This window comes from Paroedura picta, chromosome 13 (assembly GCF_049243985.1).
Source record: "Paroedura picta isolate Pp20150507F chromosome 13, Ppicta_v3.0, whole genome shotgun sequence".
Lineage (NCBI taxonomy): Eukaryota > Metazoa > Chordata > Lepidosauria > Squamata > Gekkonidae > Paroedura > Paroedura picta.
The window spans coordinates 12333911-12361769 of NC_135381.1; the positions used below are offsets into that span (position 1 = coordinate 12333911).

General features: G+C 46.9%; 1 protein-coding gene across 3 annotated transcripts; it reads left to right on the forward strand.

Moving 5' to 3' along the window:
• The first annotated feature begins 103 nt into the window (after window positions 1-103).
• SLC8B1 (solute carrier family 8 member B1) lies at window positions 104-27839 on the forward strand. 3 transcript variants are annotated; one of them, XM_077308758.1, is made up of 16 exons: window positions 104-172; window positions 3805-4200; window positions 10116-10268; window positions 12735-12787; window positions 13951-14008; window positions 15219-15324; window positions 16096-16263; window positions 16751-16858; window positions 17225-17281; window positions 17931-18061; window positions 20332-20473; window positions 21391-21512; window positions 21891-22044; window positions 22870-22950; window positions 24365-24429; window positions 24976-27839. In XM_077308758.1, exons 2-16 carry the CDS (start codon window positions 4039-4041, stop codon window positions 25174-25176), a joined length of 1761 nt encoding a protein of 586 aa, XP_077164873.1. In that variant the 5' UTR covers window positions 104-172; window positions 3805-4038; the 3' UTR covers window positions 25177-27839. The 3 variants fall into 3 exon arrangements, with proteins under 3 accessions (XP_077164873.1, XP_077164874.1, XP_077164875.1); XM_077308759.1 differs by lacking the exons at window positions 104-172; window positions 3805-4200 and adding an exon at window positions 8018-8285; XM_077308760.1 differs by lacking the exons at window positions 104-172; window positions 3805-4200; window positions 10116-10268; window positions 12735-12787 and adding an exon at window positions 12796-12976.
• The last annotated feature ends 20 nt before the right edge of the window (window positions 27840-27859 follow it).

Sequence of the window (27859 nt, forward strand, 5' to 3'; positions counted from 1 at the left end):
GCTTGACGACGAAACCCGCCCCAGCCTTGGAGGGCAATGGCGCGCTGCCGCTTTAAGCTGTTCGGCGGAGGAGGGGCTGAGTTGGCCGGGGAAGGCGGGGCTGTGGCTTATTTGGGTCGGCTCCAGGGCGCGGGTCGGGCGCGCCGGGCAGAGAAGGTGCTTTTTGCGGCGGGTGAGTCGCCCCGGGGGGCGCGCGGGCGCAGGTGCGGGCCGGGCTTGGGCGGCGGGAGCGTTGGCCGATCGTCCTCCCCGGCAGCGCCCGCAGCCTGCTGCGAGTTCGAGCCGGGGTTAGGGGAGGACAGCGGCGCCGCTCTGCCAGGGGCAAGTGCCGGGAAAGGGGCGGGAGGGCGCGGTGTTCGCTGCGGCTTCTTGGCAGGAGATCGAGCCACGGGCATGCCTCCTCCCAGCCCCAAATGTGGGGGTTGTTTACCGCCCCTCTCGGGATCGGAGCCTGTTGCCCCCCCAAACTAGACGCAGGTGGAAGATCGCAAGCAGGGCATGGAAGAGACTGGCTTTCCTCTTGCCTCTGAGGCCGGCAGATGCACTGTCTGCAGACCGACATAGCTAATCCCTGTTGATAGACCTCTTTTGTAAAAAAATTTTAAAAAATTAATCATGTATTTGGATGGGTAAGAGCCGTCTGGAAATCTAGAGCAGGGGTAGTCAAAGTGCGGCCCTCCAGATGTCCATGGACTACAATTCCCATGAGCCCCTGCCAGCATTCGCTGGCAGGGGCTCGTGGGAATTGTAGTCCATGGACATCTGGAGGGCCACAGTTTGACTACCCCTGATCTAGAGCATATGAATGACAGTGGACTTTATTAGTATTAATTATACAACACTGAGGTCTTGCTGCACCCCCAATCCCACCCACTCCTGAGTCCACCGGCAAAATCTCCAGATATTTTCCAGCCCAAAGCTGGCAACCCTAGCTGGACCACAGGGTCTCATTTAGTCCAGATGACTGGAAAGATTGCGACAGGGGCGTCCCAGTGAGTTGCATCCTCTTTTGTTCTCCCCGCCGTAAATTCCTAAACATCAAAGGTAGAGTGCCTTGGGGCATGGAGGTTCCATTTAACTATGGTGGCTAATCATTATTCATAGATCTCTTCCTGTGCCAGCAGTCCAGTTCTCCTTGTAAAAGCTGTCTGAGCAGCCATTGCTACATCTTGTGGTAGTGAATGCTATGCATTAATTGCATGTTGTAGGAAGAAAAGGACTTCCTCCTTGTCTTTCCTGGACCTGCAATACTGAGGAACACACTGCTGAGCCTAGAACCATTTGAAGAGTTGGTTTTTAAACCATGCTTTTCAGTACCTAAAGGAATCTCAAAGTGGCTTACAATCACCTTCCCTTCCTCTCCCCACAACAGACACCCTGTAAGGAGGTGAGGCTGAAAGAGCTCTGACACAGCTCTAACAGAACTGTGAGGTAGGTGAGGTGAGAAAGTTCTGACAGAACTGCTCTGTAAGGACAGTTCTAACAGGACTGCGAGAAACTTGGGGCTGAGAGAGCTCTGACAAGGACTGCTCTTTTGAGAACAACTGTAACAGGATTGTGACTAGCCCAAGGTCACCCAGCATGTGGAAGAGTGGGGAATCAAACCAGGCTCTCCAGATTAGAGGCCACCACTCTTAGCCACTACCCCAAGCTGTAAATTAAAGTATACCACATACGTACATTGTCAGTGTAATGGCTGCAACACTCTGTGTAGAAGTTCTATCATTGTTTTCCATATAGCAGAAGGGGCAGAGCAGAGAGAGACATCAGGTTATCTAAGGACTCCTAGTGACTTTACCTTTAGGGGAAATAAACCTCAGATTGTCAATGGCTGGAGGAGGACCTGGAAGACCTAGGCTGAGATCCCCACTGTGACACTCTCTAGAGGGCCAGTCACTTTCGACTGTCCTACATCACAGGGATGTTGTGACGGAAAACAGTTTTCTAGTCCATATGTATCATCCAAAGCTCTTGGGAATAAGGCTGGGATAGAAGTATAAAGTATACGTGCATTTAGTCAAGGCTATGGTCTTCCCAGTTGCAATGTATGGCTGCGAAAGTTGGACCGTAAGGAAGGCCGAGCGTCAAAGAATTGAGGCTTTTGAACTCTGGTGCTGGAGAAGACTCTTGCAAGTCCCCTAGACTGCAAGGCGAACACACCGGTCAGTCCTAGAGGAGATCAGCCCTGACTGCTCCTTAGAAGGCCAGATCCTGAAGATTAAACTCTTTCTTGCACTCGAAAGTTCAAGCCCTGAATAAATCTTTGTTGGTCTTAAAGGTGCTCCTGGACTCTGATTCCATCAACACCAGCCACTATCCAACTCTGGTTCATTCACTTGCTCGTCTTCCAACCTAATATATATTCTCAGATAGCAGCAGTGATTGAGGGGAGGTTACAATGCGAAATGTTGAATTTGAGTTCATTCCCAGGTGCAGAACAATAGACCCTCTAGGGATAAATGGGGCAGGGTATTATCTCACTCCAGATGCTAATTTTCCTGGCGCTGGACCTCTGCATCCTGAATTCCTTCTTTGCAGCATCCCTAGATCATAAGAGAAGACATGTTGAATCAGGCCCGTGGCCCATCCAGTCCAACGCTCTGTGTCACACAGTGGCCTAAACTCAGGTCCCATCACAGGGTCCCCTAGCATGGCCACAGCTCTAGAAGTCCTCCCCCTGTTTCTCCCAAGCACCAGAGCATCACTGTCCCAAACATGTATGTTATGGCTAATAGCCATTCATGGCCTTCTGCTCCATGGACCCCTCTTACTTTCTGACTGAGATATAAGGACTCATATCTCCATTCCAGCTCATATCTACTGGGGGGGGTTGATGCTCAAAATCATATGCCCCCAAATTGCGACTGGACCCAGCTTTAGCTGCAATATTTAGGTGATCTCCCCCCAAACCAGTTTGCATTTACAATCCTTAACAGAGTTTCTGTGGTTTTAGACCGGAGTGACTCAGCATAGGATTACACTGTATTTTTTAAATGAATTAGCAAGTTTCCTTTTCAGATGTGAAAAGGAACAAAGTGTAAGGTTAGAGAAGCTTAGATTCAAATGAGCAGCCGTGTTGGTCTGAAGTAGCACAATAAAATCAGAGTCCAGTAGCACCTTCAAGACCAACAAAGATTTATTCAGGGCGTGAGCTTTCGAGTGCAAGCACTCTTCCTCAGACTATGAACTCCTTACATGACAGGGGATATATAGCAAAAATCAATTCTGTTGCATCAGTAGACTGTGTCACACAACCAAATACAGCCAGTGATAATCCTTTGTCAAAACAGCCAATCAATACCCTGGAATTCAGTGTAGTTTGCAAAAACACAAGGAGAGACCAAACTGCCTGTTGTCAGTGACCAAAGACTCTCAATTCACCATATGCTGCTTGCCTCATCTGTCTCCATACAGCTGTGAAACATTCCTGCAAAGGTATTGCTGGTAACTATCTATCCCAAGGCCTGGAAGTCAAACTCAGAATTTCATTCCCTTGCCCCCTCACACTCACATTATCACAAATAAAATAAATAGTGAGGGATATGGATACACGAGTTGAACAAGGTTAGCATGAATAGTGAGATAAAAAACCTTTGTCCTTGTTGAGTCCTGGGGGGGGGGGGGGGTGTCCAGTTCTGAATAGCCTCAGCAGCACAATTAACATGATCTTCGCTTCCTGGAGTCACCAGATGTAACTCCCCCCCCCTTTTTGATTTTACTTGGGACCATCCCAGGCCTTCACTCAACCATTTAACGTACCCATTTAATCGTCCATCTCTGCTTTTCCCCTCTGTTCCCCTGCAGGTTCCACTTCCTTGCGAAAGAAGCCATCACCAAGAATTCTCCGACTTTCTGCAGGAGGAAGACCACTTCTCCATTTCCACCAACGGCTGAAATTAACGAAACTTCCTCTGGTTTCAAGGCAGGAGCTTCTGTCTCTCCCCCAAAGAATTCCCTACAGAGACACAATGCCGTGACAAGCAAAGCTTCTTAGTATCTGGCCTCTTTGGTCCCAGGGGGACTCTTCACCAAGGTGTTATGTGGATTATCTGGGTGTCTGGTGTGGTCTGGATGCTGGTTGGGGAGGTCAGCGCTGTTGCTACCTTCATCAAGACATGGGAGGCCACGAGCCTGGCAGACCTCCGTTTGGAGATCAGGGAGCTACTCAACAGGACCCAGGACTCTGGCCTCAATGTGGACGTGAGTAACAGGAGAGTTCATGGGTTGTTCCGTTCATGACACAAGTTTACTGAATTTTATATCCTGCCTTCTTCCACCATCGAGCTCAGGATGGTGTGCACGAGGTTAGGAAGTGTTTTCTGGTGGGATACAAGTACGTTTGCTACTGGCAAGATTTGGTATAGTGATTAAGAGTGGTGGCCTGTAAACTGGAGAACTAGGTTTGATTCCCCACTCATCCACATGCAACCAGCTGGGTGACCTTGGCCTATTCACAGGAAAGAAGGCCTGATGAATTGGTTGAAGTCGATAACACAGATATGCCCTAAAAGAGGTGGTGATCACTCAAGGACTAAATGCTCACTTCTGTCTTTGAATAAGAAACTTGGGGTACAACCCCCCACCCCTGTTTTTTTTCTGGGGATTAGCATTAGGAAGGTTATGTACCAAGCCAAGATCTTTGGGCAGGGAATTTCAAAGGGGAGAAAGAAAACCTCCTAGCTTTTGTTATCAGGCACTGCATCTCCAAAAGCGGGGACATGAGTAAGAACATGCCCAAGGGATCTTTCTGTTCTTCAAGTATCAATCCGTCTCAGACTTTAAAATAACCAGCACTGCTTAAATTGTGCATAAACCCAATAGGCAGCCTGTGTAAAGCTTTCAATTCAGGTGAGGCTCTGATCCTTCTGCACAGTCTTCAAAGGCAGTCCTATGCACAGCACATTGCAGAGGTCTAGTCTGGATGTGATCAGAACATGGGTAGTTGTGGCGAGGTCTGTCTTCTTAAGGAACGGCCACCAATGACACATTGAATAAATCTTTGTTGGTCTTAAAGGTGCTACTGGACTCTGATTTTACTGTGCTACTTCAGACCAACACGGCGACCCATTTGAATCTATCACACTGGCCAAAGGACAGACCTGCACCTCTAAGCATGAAACCCTGATTGAGAAAGCCTGGGATAGACTCTCTTACCCCTATTATGCTAAAACTCCCACCTTCTCTCAGTAGATTCACGTTTGCTGAGAGGAAATATTTACACATATGTCCTCTGTTCTCAGTCCATGAAAACTGCTTGGGAGAGCCACTGCAAGATCTCCTGTTGTTGTGCCACAAGTCTCCCTGCTGTGTCAATATTTCTTGTAGCGTTACTTGCTCTGCCATGTTTCCCCCTCTGCCAGGCCATGTTCTCCTGCATTCCTTTTGCTGACTCACCTTGGGTTGCCAGAGGCATTTCTGTTAGCAGAGAGCATGGCTCAATAACCATGTACCTGGCTAAAAAGCTTGCGGGAAGGAAGGTGAAAGTGCTCATGGTCTCTTGATTTAATGCTTTCCACCAGAAAGCTCAACATTACACAAACAGAACCTGAACCCAAAAATAGCATTAATATTAGAAGTAGAATTTATTTGTATATAGCCATAGGCCTTTGCAAAGTATAAGTGAAGACAAGATAGATATCAGGAAAAAATTTTTCACAGTCAGAGTAGTTCAGCAGTGGAATAGGCTGCCTAAGGAGGTGGTGAGCTCCCCCTCACACTGGCAGTCTTCAAGCAAAGGCTGGATACACACTTTTCTTGGATGCTTTAGGATGCTTTGGGCTGATCCTGCTTTAGGATGCTTTAGGATGCTTTGGGCTGATCCTGCGTAGAGCAGGGGTTTGGACTAGATGGCCTGTCTGGCCCCTTCCAACTCTATGATTCTATGATTCTAAGTTTATAAACAATGAAATAGAATAAAACTGTATAAAAACAAAATCTAGAACCATAGAACTATGAAACAGCATGCAAAAATACAGGGATGCAAGAGTAGAAGAGCCTGCCTTAATGGTGCCACATAAATATTATATAATGGGTGGAAAAGTTGCTTGCCATTTCACTGATTATCATTAGTAAGCCATGAATGAAAGTTATAACCACGAATGATATTTCTGTATGTTTGGATGCATGGACAAAACAAGCACAAAGGGGATCATAATATGGATTTAACAGACGTTGCAGTGAATCTGAATATTGTTTTGCTTTGGAAGAGAATTTTCTTTTCCTTTTTTTTTTTTAGTTTGCAAATGGTTGCTTTTGGATAAATTCCTTCCAGTACCCCGGGTGATTACCCAACCGCAAATCTACTTCTAAAGTAAATTGAGCAAGAATATAGCTGGCCTGTACAGGCATCGAACAGAAGATAGTCTCTTAGGCTCCAACTTAAAACACAGATCTCAAGGACACCGCTGAATGTTTCAAGTAGGCCAGCCTTTCTCAATATTTTGATCGTTGAGAAACCCCTCAAACATTCTTCAAGAAATCTCAGAAGGGGCGTGATCGTGCAGAATATGGTTGGGAAGCAGAGCTGTGGACATGCCTGGCTGGGGCCCCTCCCTTTCCCATTCCCTCCAGACCCTTCGTTGGCCATTTTGTGTAGGATGGGTGGGTCAACACGACCATATATGGTCATATCGCCCGATAAATGCTTAAAAATTTAAAAAATATATACAAATTTTATTAACTCCCACACATTTGGGAAACCCTTCCAGGGCTGTCAAGAAACCCCAGGGTTTCACAGAAGCCTGGTTGAGAAAGCCTGCTTTACACTATGACAGCTTCTCAAATAGTAACTCCACATAAGACTGTGGTAGCCACAGGCGGAGATATCTTTTAAAGGGGATTAGAAGATAGGTTGCTGTAGTGGTTAAGAGTGCTGCCTTCTGATCTGGCAAGCCGGGTTTGATTTCCCCGCTCCTCCACACACAGCCAGCTTGGTGACCCTGGTCTTTTCACAGCCCTGATAAAGCTGTTCTGACTGAGCAGTAATATCAGGGCTCTCTCAGCCTCACCTCCCTCACAGGGTATCTGTTGGGAGGGTGGGGGGAAGGAAAGAGAAGCTGATTGTAAACCACTTTGAGACTTGTTTGGGTAGAGAAAAGCGGCATATAAGAACCAACTCTTCTTATTTATCATCAGTGGGAAACGTCCATATTGAGATACCTCTGAATAACAGTGCTAAATTGCAACGTCAGTGGAAGCCTCTTATGTGGTTTGTTGGTTTGGTCCTCCAGGACAACTGATTAGCCTCTGTGTAATGGACTGGATGGACCACTGGTCTGACCCAGCAGGGCTGTTCTTGTAACAGCATTTAAAGAAAGTCTGAATGAATGCTTTTGGTATGTTCTCAACTAGCCATGAATGCTTTCAGTATGTTCTCAACTAGCCATGAATGCTTTCGGTATGTTCTCAACTAGCCATGAATGCTTTTGGTATGTTCTCAACTAGCCATGAATGCTTTCGGTATGTTCTCAACTAGCCATGAATGCTTTCGGTATGTTCTCAACTAGCCATGAATGCTTTCGGTATGTTCTCAACCACTTCCTTTCTGTGCTTTCTCCAAAGAGTTCAGCATGCCATGTGTGATTTTTTGTTTTATCTGCCTGTTTTCTCTTCACAGCCTGTGAGGTAAGAAACAGTAGCTGGGTCAAGGGGCCCCAGAAAGCTTCATGCCTACTGAAGATTTGAAGTTGGGTTTTTCTGTCCCCTGACAATCCACACGATCCTCTCTTCAATGGGATTGATAGCTTAGCTGGTTACCTCCTTTTGCAGTGGCAAAAATGCCAATACAAAACTTTAAAGTACCTGGTTTTCAGCCTGATGACACCCAGACCTTTATGCATCTGTCAACTGTGCATCTTATGCATCTGTCAACTCAGAGCTAGACTGCTGTAATGTATTGTACTAGGGGACAGTCCTTGAAGATTGTTCAGAAGCTTCAGTCACTGCAGAATGTAGCAGCTTGCCTCACAATGGGGAGAGGCTGCTTGGAAACACACAATGTCTGTGTTCTGCTGCCCTTTTCTGGTCCCATTTCAAACTTTTGGTCATAACTTGCAAATCAAGAATCACCAATTTTGGCTTGGTAACACCTGTGTTACCAATTGCCACTGCCAGCTACTTTGGTTGTGCACACAGAAGACCTGGAAAAGAGAGTCTTCTATAATATGTGCTGGGTTTTGGAGAAGGCAGTGAGACAGGCTGTTTCTTAACCATCTCTTCGACTTGCTGAGAACTCGAGATCTTTGTGCCATCGGGTATCTTGTTCGACAGAGGCCCACTTGATTTGGGTGAGCAGATTTCTAGAGCCCTGCCTACAAAACTCCAAATGGCCAAGTCTTCTCATGATTACAGTAGAGGTCTTCAACCTATAGTCTGAGCCTCTCAGGTGTGTTCCAAACCATCACCTGATGTGTTACGAGACACTATAAAGCTGGGATAAAGATCCTGCTACTAGCACATCTATGCTGCCTGTCTTTCATTGCACCCACACTAAGATGACTGGCATTATGGCAAGGGAGAATCAGTAATTCAAAGGGTCCGTTTTCAACACAGCTGTAGAGGAACATCTGTTCCCTGTGAAAACTCTTCCTTACCTCTCTCTTTATTCCACTCATCCTGGCCACCTTCTGCTCCCACAGCCGGTACTCCACTTGTGTTTGCGGTGTGGAGTAAGGGATTATTTGCGTGGCTCAAATTCCTGTCACATGACTTCCAGTCATGCACATGCAGCTCTTAGGGCCCTACCTTGCCTCCTGGCAATTAAAGGTGTGTCCCCAGGTTGGAAACGTTAAAGACCGCTGCTTTAGGGCACTTTTTTTTCTCCTGAACTTTTCATAAGGTTCCTGGAGAGCAGGATTCATGGTACAAATCTGTGACATGTTATGTTTAACAAAACAAAAATCAGAGTCCAGTGGCACCTTTAAGACCAACAAAGATTTATTCAAGGCTTTCGAGTACAAGCTCTCTTCCTCAGACTAGGAACTACCATCATGACATGTCATGTTTGCTATTTATGGACACCCCCCCCCCCAGAGTTGCCAGGAGAAAAACATCCTTTGAATAGAAGCTTAATATGTGGAAATCTGTATCTGAAACTCTTCATGGCGTGGAAATAACATCACTCAATAGCTGCAGTTCAGAGCCGTAGCTAGCTAATGTTGCCCATATACTTTCATAATAGTTATTCTGGTAGAAATGTAGATACAAAGATAACAACAGTCAAACTAGCATGTTTCTTTTAAGAATGATATATTTTCTGTGCCCCTCAGCTTGGTACATTTCTTCAGCTTTTGTGAGCGGTGACTGACAAAAGTTCCTACGTTGCCCAAAATTGTGTTAGTCTTTAAGGTGTTCCTTGCTCTTTTCTACTGCTGCAGATGAACTAGCATGGCTACACACCTTGTGTAGTTCTATTGTTCTTTTCCCTAATTCTGTTATCAGGTACAGCGTTAGGGAGGTCTCAAACTGTGTGTGTATGAGAGGCAGACAGAGCCTCACTATCTTTTAAATTGTGAAGAGAAAAGGAGTTATGGGGGAGACCCAGAGGAGCCAAACGGCTGGAGGGGAAAGAGTCAAACAACCCAATTTCCCCCCAGTTTGGAGAACTGCTTAATCTGAAGTCACCTGCCTGTGTTCCTGTGGCAGGGACAGAGAGTAATTTTTAGACACTAGTCATTTAAATCGTTTCCATGTAATCTCAAATTTGCTTGGGGAAATGCGGTTAAAACAGAATAAAATTACAAGGTTTTAAAAAAAAATCTCCCAAAGAGAATGGCACCCATGTGATCATAGAATCATAGAGTTGGAAGGGGCCATACAGGCCATCCAGTCCAGCCCCCTGCTCAATGCAAGATCAGCCTCAAGCACCCAGGAGAAGGATCTGTCCAGCCACTGCTTATAGAATCGTAGAACCATAGAGTTGGAAGGGGCCATACAGGCCATCCAGTCCAACCCCCTGCTCAACGCAGGATCAGCCCAAAGCATCCTAAAGCAACTTCCAGAAAACAAAAAAAGTGAGTTCTACCAGTGTCCTCTTGGCCACCTCTAGCCAGGTGCCGTCAAAGGTGACCAGTTGAGCGGTTTGGTGCGTCTGACATCTTTCCTCTTTTGTCTTTCAGTGCAGGGAGGTAAGAGAGCAGAACGTCTCCAGTCGCTGCTCCTTCATTCAGAGCAACCCAGACTGCCGGATGGACGGTGGGTTTCTCAACTACCTCAACGGAGTCTTCTGCGTCTTTCCAGCAAATCTGCAACCCCTTGCAGTCACCCTCTATGTAAGGATTGAAATGGTGGTGCTAGGGGCGGGTGGGATACCCTTAGTTTTCCCTTCTGGTTAGCGACAGCTATTAGGCAGTCTCTGACAGTGGGAGCAGTGTGAGTGAGTGATAGGGTGGCCACCCTCTAGGTCAAGGGTAGCCAACCTGTGGTCCTCCAGATGTTCATGGATTATTTGCTGGCAGGGGCTCGTGGGAATTGTAGTCCATGAACATCTGGAGGACCACAGGTTGGCTACCCCTGCTCTAGATGGTAGCTGGAGCTGTCCTGAGATCATTTTCCCTGCAGAAAATGGACACTTTGGAAGGCAGATTTATGGTGGGTGGTCAAACTGTGCCTCTCTAGATGTCCATGGGTGACCTCTGGCTACCCCTGCTGTACGGCATTATGCCCCATTGAAGTCCCTCCCCTTCGCAAACCCCACGTTTCTCAAGTTCCACCCTCAAATTCTCCAAATATTTTGCAATCTGCACCTGGTAGCCCTCATGAATGGTGATCAGGTTGCCCAATGCCTTAGTTATCAGAACTTTCAATCCAAACCAGATACGATTCTGGTAGTTCTAAAAAACCCGTTATTATTCATTTTTATTTAATAAATTGGCTGTTTATATCAGGAAACTCTGAAAGTCTTCAAGCATCCTTCCCTGATCTAAATGAGGAAACCATGCATCTTTTATTTGTGTGTGTGTGGGGGGAGTGTGGCAGAGTGATAGAGCTTCTATTATTCATGCAGAAGATTTTATCTCAGTGGGTACAATACCATAGAGTCCACTCATCCATTTTATTCAAGGGAACTGAACTCTGTAGTCTGGAGATGAGCTGTCATCCTAGGATATCCCCAGGTCCCACCTGGAGGCTGGTTTCCCTAGACTGGATTCAGTGTCAGGCAGCTTTGTGTATTCACTGAATCCCTGGTGTCACATCTGGTGCGGTGCAGTTTTAATCCAGTTCAGTTTCCTGAATTTTGTTTTCATTCAAGAGGTTTAGCAGTAGAACGCTTGCAATATCTGAATTTTATGCCTTATTTTTTCAACTTGGAAAGCTTGTAATGGAACTGAATCAAGTGGAGAAATGTGAATGATTGGTTAAAATTATTATCCTTTCACTGGCTTCTGTGCTTGATATAGAAGATGAAGAGAAGAAAACAAGGTTTTTATACTTTACTTTTCTCTATCTGAAGGAGTCTCAAAGCAGCTTACAATCGCCTTCCCTTCCTCTCCCCACAACAGCCACCTTGTGAGGTAGATGGGATGGAGAGAGATTTACGAGAACCATGACTGGCCTGAGGCCATCCACCAGGCTAAATGTGAAACAGGAGTGGGGAATCAAATCCATTTCCCCAGATTAGAGTCTGCCACTCTTTACCCCCACAAAAACCAAGAGCGTTTTGTCTGAGGAAGCCCAAAGCTTACAGTGCTCTAAGCTTTGGGCTTTCCCAGACAAAACACTCTTGGTTTAGGCTCTCGTTTTCTAGATGAGGAACAGCTTTGACTGATGGGGGAGTCTAGTTGCTATGACTAAGGGTGTTTCCTGGTAGATGGCAGAAGCAGTGACCCGGGCAGAGCAGCAAACTGGCTACCTCAGCATTGATGCCTGAAGCAATACTGTTTGCAGCTGTGTCTCCACTGCCTTTGTTCACTTGACATTCACAAAGATAAAATCCAGCCTGGGAATGGAATCTATCTAGCTACACCCATAATGAACCTGTGACACTGCATTGTTTTAGCCCAGGTGTTCTTAAAGTGGTACCTGTAGGAACCACGGCACCCACTGACACATTTTTCTGGCTCCCGTCAAAGTGTTTGTAGCAAGTGAGCAGGGTGAGGTAGGGCTTTTGCTGAGCAATGCTTTTGACTGAACACTGGACTGTGGCCCTCACAGCCCAAGAACCTTTCCAGTGTGACTGAAGGTTAGCTGCGGCAGCCATTTTGTGGCTGACTGTGCCTCCTGCAGCAGCCATTTTGTTGGAGGCTACTCCCTCCATTCTATGGCAGAATTCCAATGGTGGCCCAAACTCAAAAAAGATTGGTTTGGCCTGTTTAGTTTAGTATTGTCTGTTCATATTAGCAGCAGCTCTGTATGAATTTGGGTAGCTGGCTCCCACCACCCTGTTTTCTAATATTTATGTGAAGATGCCAGAACTGGAACTGTCCAAGGATACTTAGTCTTAGGATACCTAGGTGCTCCGGCAGTGAGCCCAAGAGATTGTGTGAGTGTGTGGCCAAACACTGTAATCAAATATATACATAATATTGATTCTTCTACCTCTCCTCCACCCTTCAAAGAATTCTGGGTCAGACAGGCCTCACCGCTTAGTACGTAGGCTGAGCTTTGTGGTCTTGTTTTAAATTGCTGATTTTAAAGGGATGTGTAGATGCTTTGGAATGTTTATTCTGATCTTCCAGAGCAGGGTGTGCATCCTCTCACATCAGACAATGCTCTGACTTGCCTTTGGTCTCTTGCAGGTTCTGTGGCTTTTTTACCTGTTTCTTATCCTCGGAGTCACAGCTGAGAAATTGTAAGCAATAACTTTGAGGTCCCAATTCTAGTGCAGATATAGTTCTCCAAGCTTTATCGTCTCTTCACACCTGTAATTATGCAATATTCTGATGGGAAGTAATATTCTCAGCTGCTAATCTGATTGTCCAAAGTGTATATTTTTAAAATTTTTAACTGGATTTATGCAGCAAGTAAAATTCACATTCATGTAAGTGTTTGTCATGCACATGGTCAAATTTAAGTGTATTCTCTAGCTCTGATTGGGCAGGAAGACTGGGCAGGGTATATAACTATAACTATATCTGTTCCCCTATATATTTCTGGTTAGGCACTGGAGGAGGAGTATGTCTCATGGCTTAAGTGCCACTCAGCGCTTAACACCCAGTCAGGGCAACTGTCCCACCCCTAAGTGCTTCCTCCTACTACTGGCTTGTCTGTCCAGCGGCCAGCCAATCACCTTCGTCCCCCACCCCTGACCAACCCCTCTCCCTTCCACTTTCCTCTGAGGCTCAGAGGTTGCAGATCGCTTCCATGTGACAGCTGCCCCTTCCAGTGAACGGGCTTGGCCCCTAGTAAATATTATAAATTAAGTAAATGGAAATAATACCATGCGCACTGACCCATTTATATGATTAATTAGCAACCAGCAATTAGTGACTCTTAACGCTTTCTGTGTGTGGGAGTGGGAGTGGGTTTTCCTTCTTAAAAAGGGGAACATTCAAACATGCACTTTGTCTCTGGCTGTTGTAAAAATGTTGTATGCCCTGGGCCCGTATACATGGTAGGTATATTTAAATACTTGACCCGCAGTCTGTACCCTGAATCAAACCAACTCGACTCAGTGGCCTGGATCCAACTGCATTACCAATATTTAAGGACACTAAAGTTTTCTTAAGAGAACGTGGTGACTTCTGATTTTTCCCATCCCGTGACAGATGCCCTATCACACTGTTCCTTAGTGCCTATTGACCACATCAGTTCAAAATCTAAGGGGGTTCAATGTGCTGTAAAGGGAGGGAGGAATGGGGGGGGGGAGTCATTCTCTGTCAAGAAAACATAAGAGCACAATTTTTCTAATAGAGAAAATTGAAGTGGGATGGGTGGGGGGGGGAATTCAGGAAAGAAGGGGTATAAAATTGGCTTTGGGAGATGTTGAAAGCCTGCTTTGTTTTCTTTTTACAGCTTCTGCCCAAATTTATCTGCAATCTCCACCAAGTTGAAGCTGGCCCACAATGTTGCAGTATCCTTTTATAAACTTGCTTTCCTGTGTGGTCCTGGTAGTTAGGTTTGGAATAGGTGTGGGGGTCTGTTCATCTCTAGTGTGGAGGTGGTCAAACTGTGGCTCTCCAGATGTCTAAGGACTACATGCTAGCAGGGGCTCATGGTAATTAGAATCATAGAACTGGAAGGGGCCAGGCAGGCAGTCTATCTAGTTCAACCCGCTGCTCAATGCAGGATCAGCTGAAAGTGTCCATGACAAATTTCTGTCCAGCCACTGTCCAGCTCTCCCACCAGGTCTTTGGTTGAGGCCAGGGCTAAGATCTTGCCCCCCCCCCCCCCCCACGCTGCACTTCAGGGATTGGCTGTGAGTATCGGGTCATTTTTTAGCCATCTTGTAGCTGAAGTTTTGTGTTTTATGGGGTAGGGGTTTTTACTGGGTTTTATGTTTGATGTAACCTGTCTCGAGTCATTTGAAAAAGGCGGGCTAAATATCAGATAGAGATTGATGGATGGATAGATATAGATAGATAGATGTCTTTGTTGATACAGCTCAAGACTGCATTTGCCTTCTTTACCACCGTATCACACTGTCTGCTCATATTTAACTTACAGTCTACAAGCACCCCAAGATCTGGTTCACACACACTGCTACTCATAAGTGTATCTCCTGTCTAGTCGTCATCTTCTAATTTTTGTGACCCAGATGTAGAACTCTGCAACAACTTCTCATTGTTGAATTGCATCTTGTTCTCATTTGCCCACCTTCTCAAAGACATTCTCTTTTATTATGTTTTACCAGTGTTCTGGGACTGTTGCTTGTTCTGAGGCTGGTCACTAGCTTATATCAGTTCCTGGGGCTTCTCATGATCTGTGTCTCAAAAGGGCATTTAAAAAGCTGTGTGTTGAAAAAAATATATACAGGTCTGGTGCCAAGGAACGCCAATCTCTGCAGTCCAAATAAAACATTCAGATATAAGTGTTGAATAATCTATTTTGCTTTGGATAGCCAAGGGCAGGAGGACGAAGGTAGTTTATAATGGAGGCCTCTTCTCCCTGATTTGCTCCCTTGCTGGTTCCTGAGCTTTCTCCAGGCCTACATGTTTTCAAGACACATCTTTGGCCAAAAATAGATATCGGTGTATAAGAAATGCCTGGTTGCTTGTAAGTCTGCTCTGATGGACCTCTGAGGAACAAGCTGTGGCGTGGTCTTCCTTAGCACTTCCCTCCATGGTGTCACCTTTCTAGCCTTTGGAAATGGTGCACCAGATGTCTTCAGTGCGGTGGTGGCATTCTCCGACCCACGGACAGCTGGCCTAGCCATCGGAGCCCTCTTTGGTATGGACGGCCAATCTGCAGGGACTGCTGTTTGTTTGCCTTATCTGTGTTTGTTGCTCTGCCTTTCCTCTGGGGATTTCAAGGTAGTGCACAACCCTGTGACCTAAGTGAAGTGGAAAGAGATTGACAGGGCCAAGATTCCTGCTGGAGGGGTCACATGATCATGGGTGTCCACGGTCCTGGTTCTGCACTCTTAACCACCCAGCTAGCACCATCCTACCTTTCACTGCCTGTTTTGGTGGGAGTTTGTTCCATCAGCCTCTTCTAGAAAAATATCTGGCTTGCTTTCTCCTGGTATCAGTGAGACCTATCTGCACCATACCTCATCCTCTGTCTCCCCAGTCTCTTGGTTCATCTTAGCAACTGACTCCTTTCCTTTCCTGCTTCAGTTTTCTGCTGTGTGTCCAAGTTAAAGCTTACACCATGAATGATAGCTTCTCTCTCTTAAGGAAGAGGGAAGCCTTGAGAGATCTGCTTGGTTCTGTACATAATACAAGAATGTGACAATCATGAATTGTCCAGGTGTAAGTGTTGGAGAGTTTGGGCAATTTTTGTACAGATTTGTTTCTATAACAAACAAGGCCTGGCCTTCCCATGTAATGAGTGAAGTGACTTTCTAATTGGGTCTGGTTCAAACTTTCCCCCTGTCTGTTGTACACTTCCCCTGCCTGACTGTCCACTTTTTACCACATGCCTTGCTGGCAGGATGGCGGGAAGCTGAGAGATGGTTGTCCTGTGAGTAACTTTCCCTTCTCCCCCTCTATTCCCCAGGGGCCGGCATCTTTGTCACCACCATTGTGGCGGGCGGCATAGCCATAGTGAGGCCTTTCACCACAGCCTCCAGGCCCTTCCTCAGGGATGCCATCTTCTATATGGTGGCTGTGTTTTTGACGTTCGTGGCTCTCTACTTTGAGAAGGTCACCCTGGCAGAAGCCCTGAGTAAGTAACCTGAGAAAAGCTCTTCTGGATCCCACCTTCCCTAGCATCCTGCCAACAGCAGCCATTCAGAAGCCCCTGGGAATTCAAAAGCAAAACATAGAAGGCTTGGGCTGACACTCAGGGGATATACTGCTTCTGTACATGGAGGTTTCACTTGAAAAAAAATTAAATAAGAAAAGAAACCAGCTAACAGAATGCATCTTTTCTTCCTGTTAGCTTCCCCCTTTTAAATCTGGTGGAAGCGCATGAGTGGCTGACATTAGCTCATCTCTTTTTAGCTTGGGCGAAGGAGAGAATTATGAAGCTGTTTTTCCTCCCTACTTGAAACTTTGGGGGACACGCGTTCCTACAAACCGACAAACCTGGGAGGGGTGGGGAAAGGATTCCCAATAAACATTTTAAGAAGTTTCCTTGGAGACTAGGAACTAGGGAAAACGAGAGGTGACTCTGATGGTGAAGGCACGTGAAATAATCTCCCTCTTCCCAGGTTACATTGGACTCTACATCTTCTACGTCTTGACCGTGGTGATCAGTACATGGCTGCACAAAAGGCAACGCCGGGAAAACCTGGCCTCTTCCGCTCCTACAGAGCCAGGTGAGGGTGCAAGCAGTCTGTCTCTCAAACGGGTTCATATGTTTATACCCCACTCAGACTGGGGGAGGGGGAGGTTGCTTCTGTCCTCAGTTCTCCCTCCCAGGTTCTTCCTAGTGAAGGAGGTGGCTGAATCTGGAGAGGTAGAACAGCCAGACCAGTTTGGGACTACGCAGTTTGGAATTCCCCCTTGTTAAAAGCTCCCTACAGACAGAAAAGTTGCGCCGCACTCAGGAGAGGAAGTGGATGGAGCCTTTCCTTCCTGTTAAGCCGGACTCCACCAGCCAGCCACCGAAAGGGAGCGGTCCACTCATCTGCCTCTTTCTCCTGCTGGTCTGTAACAGGGTCTTACTCTTTGTCTTGGTGCAGAACTTTCAAGAGATTCTGAAGATGGGGAGTCCTCAAGCTTCAGTGGAGTAGACTACAGTAAGATCACAGTTAAATAAAATCAATAATAACATTATTTTTGCAGCCCGCTTTTCCTAAAAATCTCAGGGTGGATAACAGCGGTTTCCCAAACCCCAAATGGCCCGCCCCAAAGAACTGGGCAAGAGCATCTCCCGTGCTTATTATTCAAGTTCAGAAGGACTCATTTTTCCTACTGCTGACCTTTACAAAAGCACATGCGTTTCGCAACACAGTAATTTAGCAGTCAAAAGTTGACCGAACCAAAACACGGACGACTAAAACGACCGTCGCTGCCAAGATAGAAACTAAACAGGATACAGTGACAACTGTAATGCTGAACCCAAAAGCCTTAATTGCATAATAACGCACAATAGCTTAGTAAAAAGATGAATGGCATAGTAAGATACAACAATCAATAAAGCACAAGTTGGGGGGTGGTCTTTGGAAATCTCACCCAGCGTTCAGACTGTTGTAAAATACAGCAAGACATAGCACCGGTGATACAGATATTTCATTATGGGCTGATTAAAAGGCAGGTGATAGAATGTTTTCTAGTTCTGCAAATTTTTTCTTGCTGGCAGGCTTCCAACTGGATAAGACATCCTTTATCCTTCCTGCTTGCTTGGAGGATCCAGGCAGCTCAGATGGATAAATGTTTTTCTCTCAGGGGAGGAGTATCAGCCCTTGTTGCCCTCAGAGGAGAGTACCCTCCAGATCCTGACCCACTCCATGAACCCCCTGGATTACAGGAAGTGGAGGAGGAAACCCTGCTACTGGCGTGTCCTCAAGGCCTTCAAGGTAATGGCTTTTGCAACCTTTGACCCCCTGCTCTGTACTGGTGTGCAGTTCTGCCCTAGAGGATGCTAAGCTGCTGGATCTTTGCAGGTCCTATAAGCCTACCATCAGTTGGTTGGCAGAGCTACAATAATATTTATTTAGAACAGGCTTTCTCAGCCAGGGTTTCATGAAACTCTGGGGTTTCTTGATGGCCCTGGGAGGGTTTCCTGAACTGGTGGGAGTTAATTATTTTTTAGATATTTTTAAAATGTGTTAAACATTTATTGGGTAATATGACCATATATAGTTACGTCAACATGCCTCCCTCTCCAAAAACAGTGAATGATGGGCCTGGAGGGGAAGGGAAAGGGAGGGGCCCTGGGTGTGCGTGTGCACAGCTATGCTTCCCAACCACATTCTGCATGCTCTGGCCACTTCTGGGATTTCTTTAAACCCAAATAATGTTTCAGGGATTTCTTAATGGTCAAAAAGTTGAGAAAGGCTGACTTCAGACGTTTTTGATTAAAAGGTTTATTTTTAAAAATCAATTGATTTTTAATTGGGAGGCGTTTTTGTGAACTTGGAACTGCAAGGGCTGCAGAAGGGAAGAGGTGAGGCAGGTTTGAGGGAATCCAAGGGGATTCTGCGTGTGTTGGTGATTACAGCTGTCTCACTGTGGCCTGACTGTAAAAGTTTCATCCCTGGGAAATGGACCACAACATGTCTCCTTTCCCCCACATACACACTTCTAAGGGAAATTGCCCTTGAGGAGATGGATAGTTCCTTCCGGGGAGATTATTGCCACGTGAGCGTCATAAGCCAAATTTCACACATCTGGCTTGAGGTGTTTAAAGTGTGATGGAAGCTTCGTGACCACGTTGTTTTTCTTGATGAAGAGGGAATGCATTTGGTGGAATAGCCCTTTTGCCACAGTGACCAATATTTTCCCTCCGTGAGGTAATATTTTTTTTGGGGGGGGGGGGAGGATCCCAGGAGAGGAGATGCTCCTCTCAGGGGTTGAAGAAGAGGAGGCCGAGTCGTGATCTGCAGACACGAATTGTGTCAGGTGGCCTCAACTGCAGAACTTGGTTAGACTGGTTAGCAGTCAGCCATATCCTGAGGCGATAAGTTTTCTTCTCATTGTTGGCTTCTCTGCACTCAGATGATGAAGAGATCTTCTCCCGGCCAGGCTTTCTGGTTGTGAGGAGCAGGTAGTTGTTTGAGAACTTCAGTCATTGCTTTAATCTACTCTTAATATAGTTGCAGCCTTGGAAAGTTCGCATGAAATGCCGGGCCTACAGGGATCCCAGGAAACACAAGATAAAAATATAATAAATGCGACATAAAATAGGCTGCCCTGCAATTAGGGTTACCTCTTCCTATAGACACCCTTGTAAAGAGTGGGCTGGGAAATGGTTTTGTGACTCCGTTCTCTATATTGTGACATCTGAATCTTTAAAAATGGGAATGCTTGAACCCTAATTGTGTCCAGTTCTGGGCATGGCAGTTCAGGAGGGATATAAACAAGTTGGGACGTGTTCAGAGGAGGGCGACTAGGATGGCTGAGGGGTTGAAATCCATGCCTTACGAGCAAAGGCTGAGAGTGTTTGGGGTGTGTCGCGTGGAGAAGAGGAGGACAAAGCGTAAAAGGCAGACATGTTGAAGAGGAGGCAAGGGCTAGGAGCAGTGGGTTCAAATGATGGGAAAAGAGGTTCCACTTAAAAATATTAGAAAGCATTTACTGACAGTGAAGGAAGGAATTTAGGATGCTTTAGGATGCTTAGGGCTGATCCTGCGTTGAGCAGAGGGTTGGACTAGATGGCCTGTATGGCCCCTTCCAACTCTAGGATTCTATGATTCTATGAAGTTTGTAGAAGGAATATCCTGCTTCAGAATGTTGGGGTGGAGTCTCCTTTGTTGGGTTAGGACAGGGGTAGTCAAACTGTGGCCTCCAGATGTCCATGGACTACAATTCCCATGAGCCCCTCCCAGTTTTCTGGCAGGGGCTCATGGGAATTGTAGTCCATGGACATCTGGAGGGCCACAGTTTGACTACCCTTGGGTTAGGAGGCGATCTGATGAGCCCCTGTCAGAAGTGTGTGGTTTTTAAATCCCTGAGAAGTTGAGGGAAAGCAGGACTGGACGGCTCTTTGCATCTCTTCCAGCTCTGTGTGATTCTGAATTTTTGAGGGTACCCTGGGGTACTTTGCCACTCAGTTGTCCTGCACAAGCTCGCAAGGCAGCCCCCTTCCTCTGTGTCCCATGGATAAGTCTCATCCTTGTCTCCTCAGTTGCCAGTGGAGGTTCTGCTGCTGCTGACGGTCCCTGTCGTGGATCCCGACAGGGAGGACCAAAACTGGAAGCGACCTCTGAACTGCTTTCACTTGGTCACTGCCCCCCTTGTCTGCGTTCTCACGCTGAAGTCCGGAGAATGTGAGTACTTGTGTTTTCTGCCAGGCCACCGTGTGCTCACTTTGTAAAGCAGCATGCATGGTCATTGCCAGTGATCCATGTGGTGGCCGAGGGCAGCTTCCACATGGTGCCTGAGGGGAGTCTCCAAATTCAGAGACTCTAACTTAATCAAATTAAAACAGACACCTGGCATCTCAGAGCCCGGAAGCACCATCAGGGGAAGGCCTTGGTCTCCATGCGTTGTTGTTGGCTGTCTAGAGCAGGAGTAGTCAACCTGTGGTCCTCCAGATGTTCATGGACTACAATTCCCATGTGCCCCTGCCAGCAACTGCTGGCAGGGGCTCATGGGAATTATAGTCCATGAACATCTGGAGGACCACAGGTTGACTACTTCTGGTCTAGAGGACCTAGTTGGCCACTGTGAGACAGGATGTTGGACTGGATGGACCATTAGTCAGATCCAGCAGAGCTCTTCTTATGTTCTTATGAAGGCTTTGTACTCTATGCCTTATTGTTGAATGTCCAGAGGGCCTGGTTGGCCACTGTGTGAGACAGGATGCTGGCCTGGATGGACCATTAGTCCGATCCAACAGGGCTCTTCTTATGATCTTACAGATGGCCCATCCCTCATATATCTGCTGGATCAGCCCACAGGTCTGTTTTGCCCAGCATCCTATATCCCATAGTGCCTGAACCAACGGCCTAGGCAGGCACAGAGGCCAAACCCCCCTCCCCTTGTTCCTCCTCCTCCCCAGCAACTGGGACTCAGAGGTGCACTGCACCTGAACATGAAGGGTCTACTGAGACATCACAGTTAGTAGCTGCTGATGGGCTAGTCCTGTCTTTTTAAAGACAAATAACTCTTGTAATATTCCCTTCATGCAAGCTGCTCCCCCCTCCCTGATGGCCAGGCACATACTTATTTCTTTCTCTTGCAGATGGCTTGTACAAGATCCAGGCCGTCTTCCCAGTCTGGGGTGTGGTGTTCCTAACAGGGGCTCTCCTGGCTGTGATTGTCTTTTGCACTACAAAGAATGAAGAAACACCTCGATATCACATTGTGAGCATGGGGCCTGCCTCTCCTGCTGGACTCCCCTGACTGTCTGGCATCAGTGGTCAAACAACGGAGGGATGGGTGTGTTTTAGGAATCCTTCATCTGCCAGGGCAGGCTTTCTGAACCAGGGTTTCATGAAACCTGGGGGATTCTTGAGGGCCCGGGAAGGGTTTCCTGAATGGGTGGTTTAATTATTTTTTTAAATATATATATCTTTTATATTTGTTAAACACTTATTGGGAGGGGGAACAGCTGAGTAGCGATTGGCTGTCCCATCACTTGCGGGCTGCAGCCAAATGAACTTGAAGTGGTGCAAGGAAAGGACTTCACAAATTCCCCGGTGCAATATCTCTACCTGCCTTGTCTGTATTCTTTTGCAACAGATCTTTGCTTTCCTGGGTTTCCTGGTCAGTGCCATGTGGATCAATGCTGCTGCCACTGAAGTGGTGAACATCTTGAGGACTTTGGGTGTGATCTTCCGTCTGAGCAACACGGTCCTTGGGCTGACGCTGCTGGCTTGGGGGAACAGCATAGGGGGTAGGTATTGCAGGGATAGCAGCAACGCAATATGGAGATGGTACTACTGACCATCATTGTACGGATATTGCGATGGTTATGAGATAATGGGCTGGGTCCAAGGAACCAGGATCAGTTCCTGTTTCTAATGGGCAGCAGACCTGGTTTCCCAGAAGTTTGTGAACTCGATGGATCTCATTTTTCCCCAGCAGCTTTCGGCAGCCGTGAAAGTTGCTCCTCAGGAGCAGAGCAAGTTGAGGGGCAGCGTGCTGCCATGAGAAGGGCCAACCAGCAGAAATAGTCCTCCCACACAAGCTGTGTCTTGATAGGGTGAGAATAGGGGGACCAGCCAACCTCCCCATGAACTGCAGCCCATCCTGCAGCTAGAGTCCCTTGACCCTCAAGACCCACTTTTCGAAGTACTGCAAAGAGGAAGAGATTCGCTTGCTGAACTTGTTCATCAGATCTAATGGAAAGCGCTTAGAATACTCACAAAGTACTGCAAAGTATTAATATCGTCTTGTACTGTTCGCAAAGAGCCTCTTGTGGCGCGGAGTGGTAAGGCAGCCGCCTGAAAGCTTTGCCCATGAGGCTGGGAGTTCAATTCCAGCAGCCAGCTCAAGCTTGACTCAGCCTTCCATCTTGGTAAAATGAGTACCCAGCTTGCTGGGGGGTAAACGGTAATGACTGGGGAAGGCACTGGCAAACCACCCCGTATTGAGTCTGCCATGAAAACGCTGGAGGGCGTCACCCCAAGGGTCAGACATGACTCGGTGCTTGCACAGGGGATACCTTTACCTTTACTTTTTACTGTTCGCAATGTGTATTGGTTTTCTCCTTTTGCAGACACTTTCTCAGACCTCACCATGGCTCGGCAGGGATACCCACGCATGGCCTTTTCCGCTTGCTTCGGAGGCATTATCTTCAGTATCCTTCAGAGATTTGGGGCAAGCTGGAGTGTACAAAGGGTCTTCTTCGTCCACATCAGTGTGTGCTCTGCATGCGCTCAAAGCCAGCTTGGTATAGCAGTTAAGAGTGGCGGTTTCTAATCTGGTTTGATTAGTCGGGTTTGATTCCCCGCTCCTCCACATACAGCCAGCTGAATGACCTTGGGCTAGTTACAATTCTCTTAGAGCTGTTCTTACAGATAAGTTCTGTCAGAGCTCTCTCAACCCCACTTATCTCACAGGGTGCCTGTTGTGGGGAGAGGGAGGGAGGGCAGTTGTAAGCCACTTTGTGCAGTGAAAAGCGGGGTATTAAAAAATAATTCTTCACAAGGGCATTTCTCCACACTCAACATCAAGAAAATGCTGTCACCCGAGTAGTAGGTTATATAAGGGACTGAGGAAATCTGCATATATTTCCATATGAATTAAAACATAGTTCTCTATGAAAAACATTTTTTTAAATAATGTGTACACTGATGCACACAAATGTTGTAGGAACCATCATAGAAGTAGTATTCTTTTGTGTGTCAGAAGGAAGGGAAAATCCCTCTTCTAAGATAGTGCATGGTATCGGAGTCTTTTAGAAATACATTAAAATAAGTCTTTTTTTTTAAAAAAAAAAGATTGATTAATAGGGAGCACATTCTTGATCAAAAGTCCTTGAAACTGACCAATTCAGTAAATGTTGCAACCTTCAAGGGGGGGGGGGGAGGAACCAAAGTATACAAAGATGTATATTTACAATTCTTTTTGTTTTGTGCATAGTTGGGAGCATATTTTTAATCTCTGCTATTTTTGGAGGGCAGAGTTCCCAGCCTCCCTCCCACCCGTCAATTTTACACAGCTGGTGTGAAAACAGGCATCACTTTTCACAGATTTATATTGTTTATTTATATTTAGATTTTTAGCCCGCCACTCCCAAAAGGCAGCTCATGGCGGGTTACAGGTAATCATTTCCTAGTAAAAATCCATTAAAAATCCATTAACACCCACTCAAAACCCCAGTAATCCATTTACCAAGCGGCAAAAAAAACCCTGTCTCCATCCTCCAGACAGTGCTCCCCTATGACCCGGCCCATCCTGGAGGGGGACCCACTGACTATCTGGTATTCAGAAGTAGACTTGTACGCGTTTCTAGTTAGCTGTCACAGATTTGTCTCATCCCCTTTTAAAGTCACTTGGTTCTGCCTGTGGGCTTTCTGCAGGGGCTGACTCTTGATCCAGTGAGACACTGGGCATTTCTCTGCTCAGTAGACACAGGGCACTGATCTGTTCTTTCATTGGTTTTTTTTTGGGTGGGGGGAGAGGTGCTTTCTCTTGAGAGCCCCCTCAATCTCTGTCCTCCAACATCATTCTTTTTCTAGCCAAGTTATGTTTCCTGAGCTTGCCTGCAGATATGCTTGTCGGAGTTGGACTTGGCTGCCTGCTGCAGATGACAAACACCAAACTGGTAGTGAAGGTAAATGTTGTCCTTTGTATTCAGCATGCTCTCCCTCCCCACACACACACACAAACTTCAGCTTCTGTAGAAAAGAATGAGAGAGTAGAGCAGGGTTGATTCTCTAGATGTCCATGGAGCACATGTAGTCCATGGACATCTGGAAAGGCACATTGGCCACCCCTTGAGTAGAAGTAGAAGTTCTGGGGAACGGTAGGGTTGCCAGCTTTCAGCTGGGGAAATTCCTGGATTTTGGGGGATGGAGCCTCCAGAGGACAGGGACCTCCTTGGGCAGAAGGTGGCAGGAAAGGAGTAAGACCTCCCCCCCACACACACACACATACAACCACCACATGAGATAGTTGGACTCAACCAAGGAAGCCAGCTTGCCCTTGCAAGGTTGTTAACAATAGGATGTTTCAATGGTCATTCATTCTTAGGGTCATCGTAAGATGGAAGCAACTGGATGACACTTAACACACGCGTGCACACCTGCACACACACACAGGGAATGTGGAAGGAGGAGGCAGTACTGATCTATTCCCCCCCCCCCATCTCCCTTTGCAGCTGGAGCCGGATGACCTCCTGGTGTGGATCTTGGCTGGAGCCCTGGGCCTCAGCCTGGTGATCTCGTTCCTCGCGGTGCCTGCCCAGTGCTTCCACCTGAGTCGAGGTTACGGCCTTTGCCTCATTGTCTACTACTTGGCGTTCTTGACAGTTGCGCTGCTGACAGAGTTCCAGGTCATCCGGCTGTCCACCTCCCCCTAGAGATGTCTCTTGCCCTAGATCTTGCTTGTGTTGCCGTGGGACAAGGGAAGCGGGATGACAAGCCCTCCCCTCAACCGGGATCCCTGTTGGACGGTGCCTTGAAGCAGAAAGCTCCTAGCAAATACACAACAGGCCTGCTAACCAGAGCTGGCTGTTACCACTGAGGGAAGGAGACCGGTTTGGCTCTGAAAAAAGCAAGCCGACGTAAAGTCACCATGAGCCACGACCATCCTAGCTGCCTTGTTGTGGCTCTTATATCCCTAAGTGGGCTAAATTATGTCCCAGAGTCCTTCGGAAGACGTCAAGCCCGGTATTAACTTTTTATATCAAAAGGCATTATTTTAGATTTGGAAGAGTGATGTGGTATTATGCTGTTTTTTGTTCCGTAAGCCATTTTTGCCACCACCAAAAAGATTTGGGGGGAGGGAATATACTAAATGTGGGGTTTAGATTCCGTTTTTAGCAAGCTGGAGAGAACAGCTATTTGTCAGGGCGTTGGAAGTGGCAAGGCTTCTGTGAACTCTTGTGCTTTCGAAAATATGCCTCGCAGAGTGCGACAAACTAAAGAGATCTTTCAGTCCCTCTGGGGCAAATGACTCAGTTGTACGTCTCCCACAAAGCCCTGCTGAGGGCTGCAGAAACCAGTCCTTAGAATCTGCTTCACTGTTTTTACTATATTGGTTTCCGCCTTCTCTTCCCTACAAATTGCTTTTGAATTAGCAATTTTTAATGCTCTCAGGGGAGTGGGTCGTTCCCACAACTTTCCATCTTTTGATAATTTCCGTTAAAAATGCTGTCGTGGCCAAGTTCAACATCTCTTCATGGCTTGTTGTAAATCTATCTCATCCAGAGCTGAGGGGTCTAGCTAGGGCGAGCCCTGCTGCATCAGACCAGTGGGTCTGCAGCATCATGCTTCCGACAGTGACCTGCCAGATTGCTGACCAAAGGCCAAGAGCAGCATTGGAAGGGAATAAATAGTCTCTCTTGCTGTTGTCTCATAGCAACAGGCATTAGAGGAACACTACCTGTGACCATGGATGTGCCATTGAGTCATCATGGCTGGAAGAAGACGAGTTGGCTTTCATACCCTGCTTTTCACTGCCCAAAGGAGTCCCAAAGTGGCTTGCGATTGCCTTCCGTTCCTCCCCCCACAGCGGACCCCAGGTGAGGTAGGTGGGGCTGAGAGAGCTCTCACAGAATTACTCTGTGAGAACAGCACTATCAGGGCTGTGACGAGCCCAAGGTCACCTAGCTGGCTGCATGTGGAGGAGTGGGGAATCAAACCCGGCTCACCAGATTAGGAGCCACTGCTCTTAACCAATACCCCATGATGGCCAGGAGGTTTTGTGTAGAAATCTGACACACCCAGGCTGTTCCTTTGTGCCTTACCAGACTCCTGTGCATGTCACTGAGTTCTGGACTCCCCCCAAGTCCTCTGTCAATGGCTGTCTCCAAAATGGTAAGACAGTAGCACACAGGAGCTGTGGCAGAGGGTCACTGGGTTGGTCTACAGGTGAACAGGTAGATTGGAGCTCAGTAGCACCTTTGAGACCAATAAGATTTTTCCGGGAAAGGCATAACTTGTCATGTATAAAGTCGCGGGGAAGAGTGCATGCAAGCACAGCACCTTTCTCTGAGAAGTAGCAGACAGCTGTCTCAGCTGCTCCTTTGCACATGAGCAATGAGGTTGTCATTAAGAAGCGGGTATCTTTGAGCCTGGTCAGCGTTTCTAGAGGGCTCACAAGTTTTAGTCCTCTGTATTGAGCAGCCAAGAGCCTCTTGTGGTGCAGAGTGGTAAGGTAGCAGACCTGCAGTCTGAAGCTCTGCCCATGAGGCTGGGAGTTCAATCCCCACAGCCGGCTCAAGGTTGACTCAGCCTTCCATCCTTCCGAGGTCAGTAAAATGAGTACTCAGCTTGCTGGGGGGTAAACAGTAATGACTGGGGAAGGCACTGGCAAACCACCCTGTATTGAGTCTGCCATGAAAACGCTAGAGGGCGTCACCCCAAGGGTCAGACATGACCCAGTGCTTGCACAGGGGATACCTTTACCTTTTTATTGAGCAGCCAAGAGGCCACCTTGCGAAATGATCTTGGGTAAGTTAAACAGGTAGTGGGATAGGGTAAAACTAAAAGGCTTGTACTGTGCACTCATTTTTGCACAGTTGAACAATGCTGTGGTTCTGTGGAAGGCTTCCCAGAATGTTGCTCCTCAGCTATGCAAACTAGCCTAAAGCTGTTGAACAAAATTTGAGTCCAGTAGCAACTTCCGTGTGCATGCACGCTCCTTCGGCTACACGGCTACTCACTTGAATCTAACATAAAGCTGTCGACTGTCCTGGAGCTATCCTCAGCCTGATCCCGGAATACCAGATACATGAGGGCATAGTGTCATAGCGGCTTAGAACTGACCAGCTAGTAGATCTTTTAATGGAAAACCATACCTGGAAATTTGCTTTTAACTACTGGTTTGGAAGCACCTAAAGAACTTTTTAGAAAATGGATGGGGGTTGCCATGTAGACCCAACGCATGTTTTTAAAAAACCAAACTCTCAGCAAGTTCAGCACGGTATTGGGTAGGGAAGCATAGGAAATTTCCTTCCAGTTTGATTTCCTGTGAAGTCTTCATTTCCAGGCTATTGTGTATGTTTTCAGTGCTCCAGGATTACATTCCCTCTTTGGGTG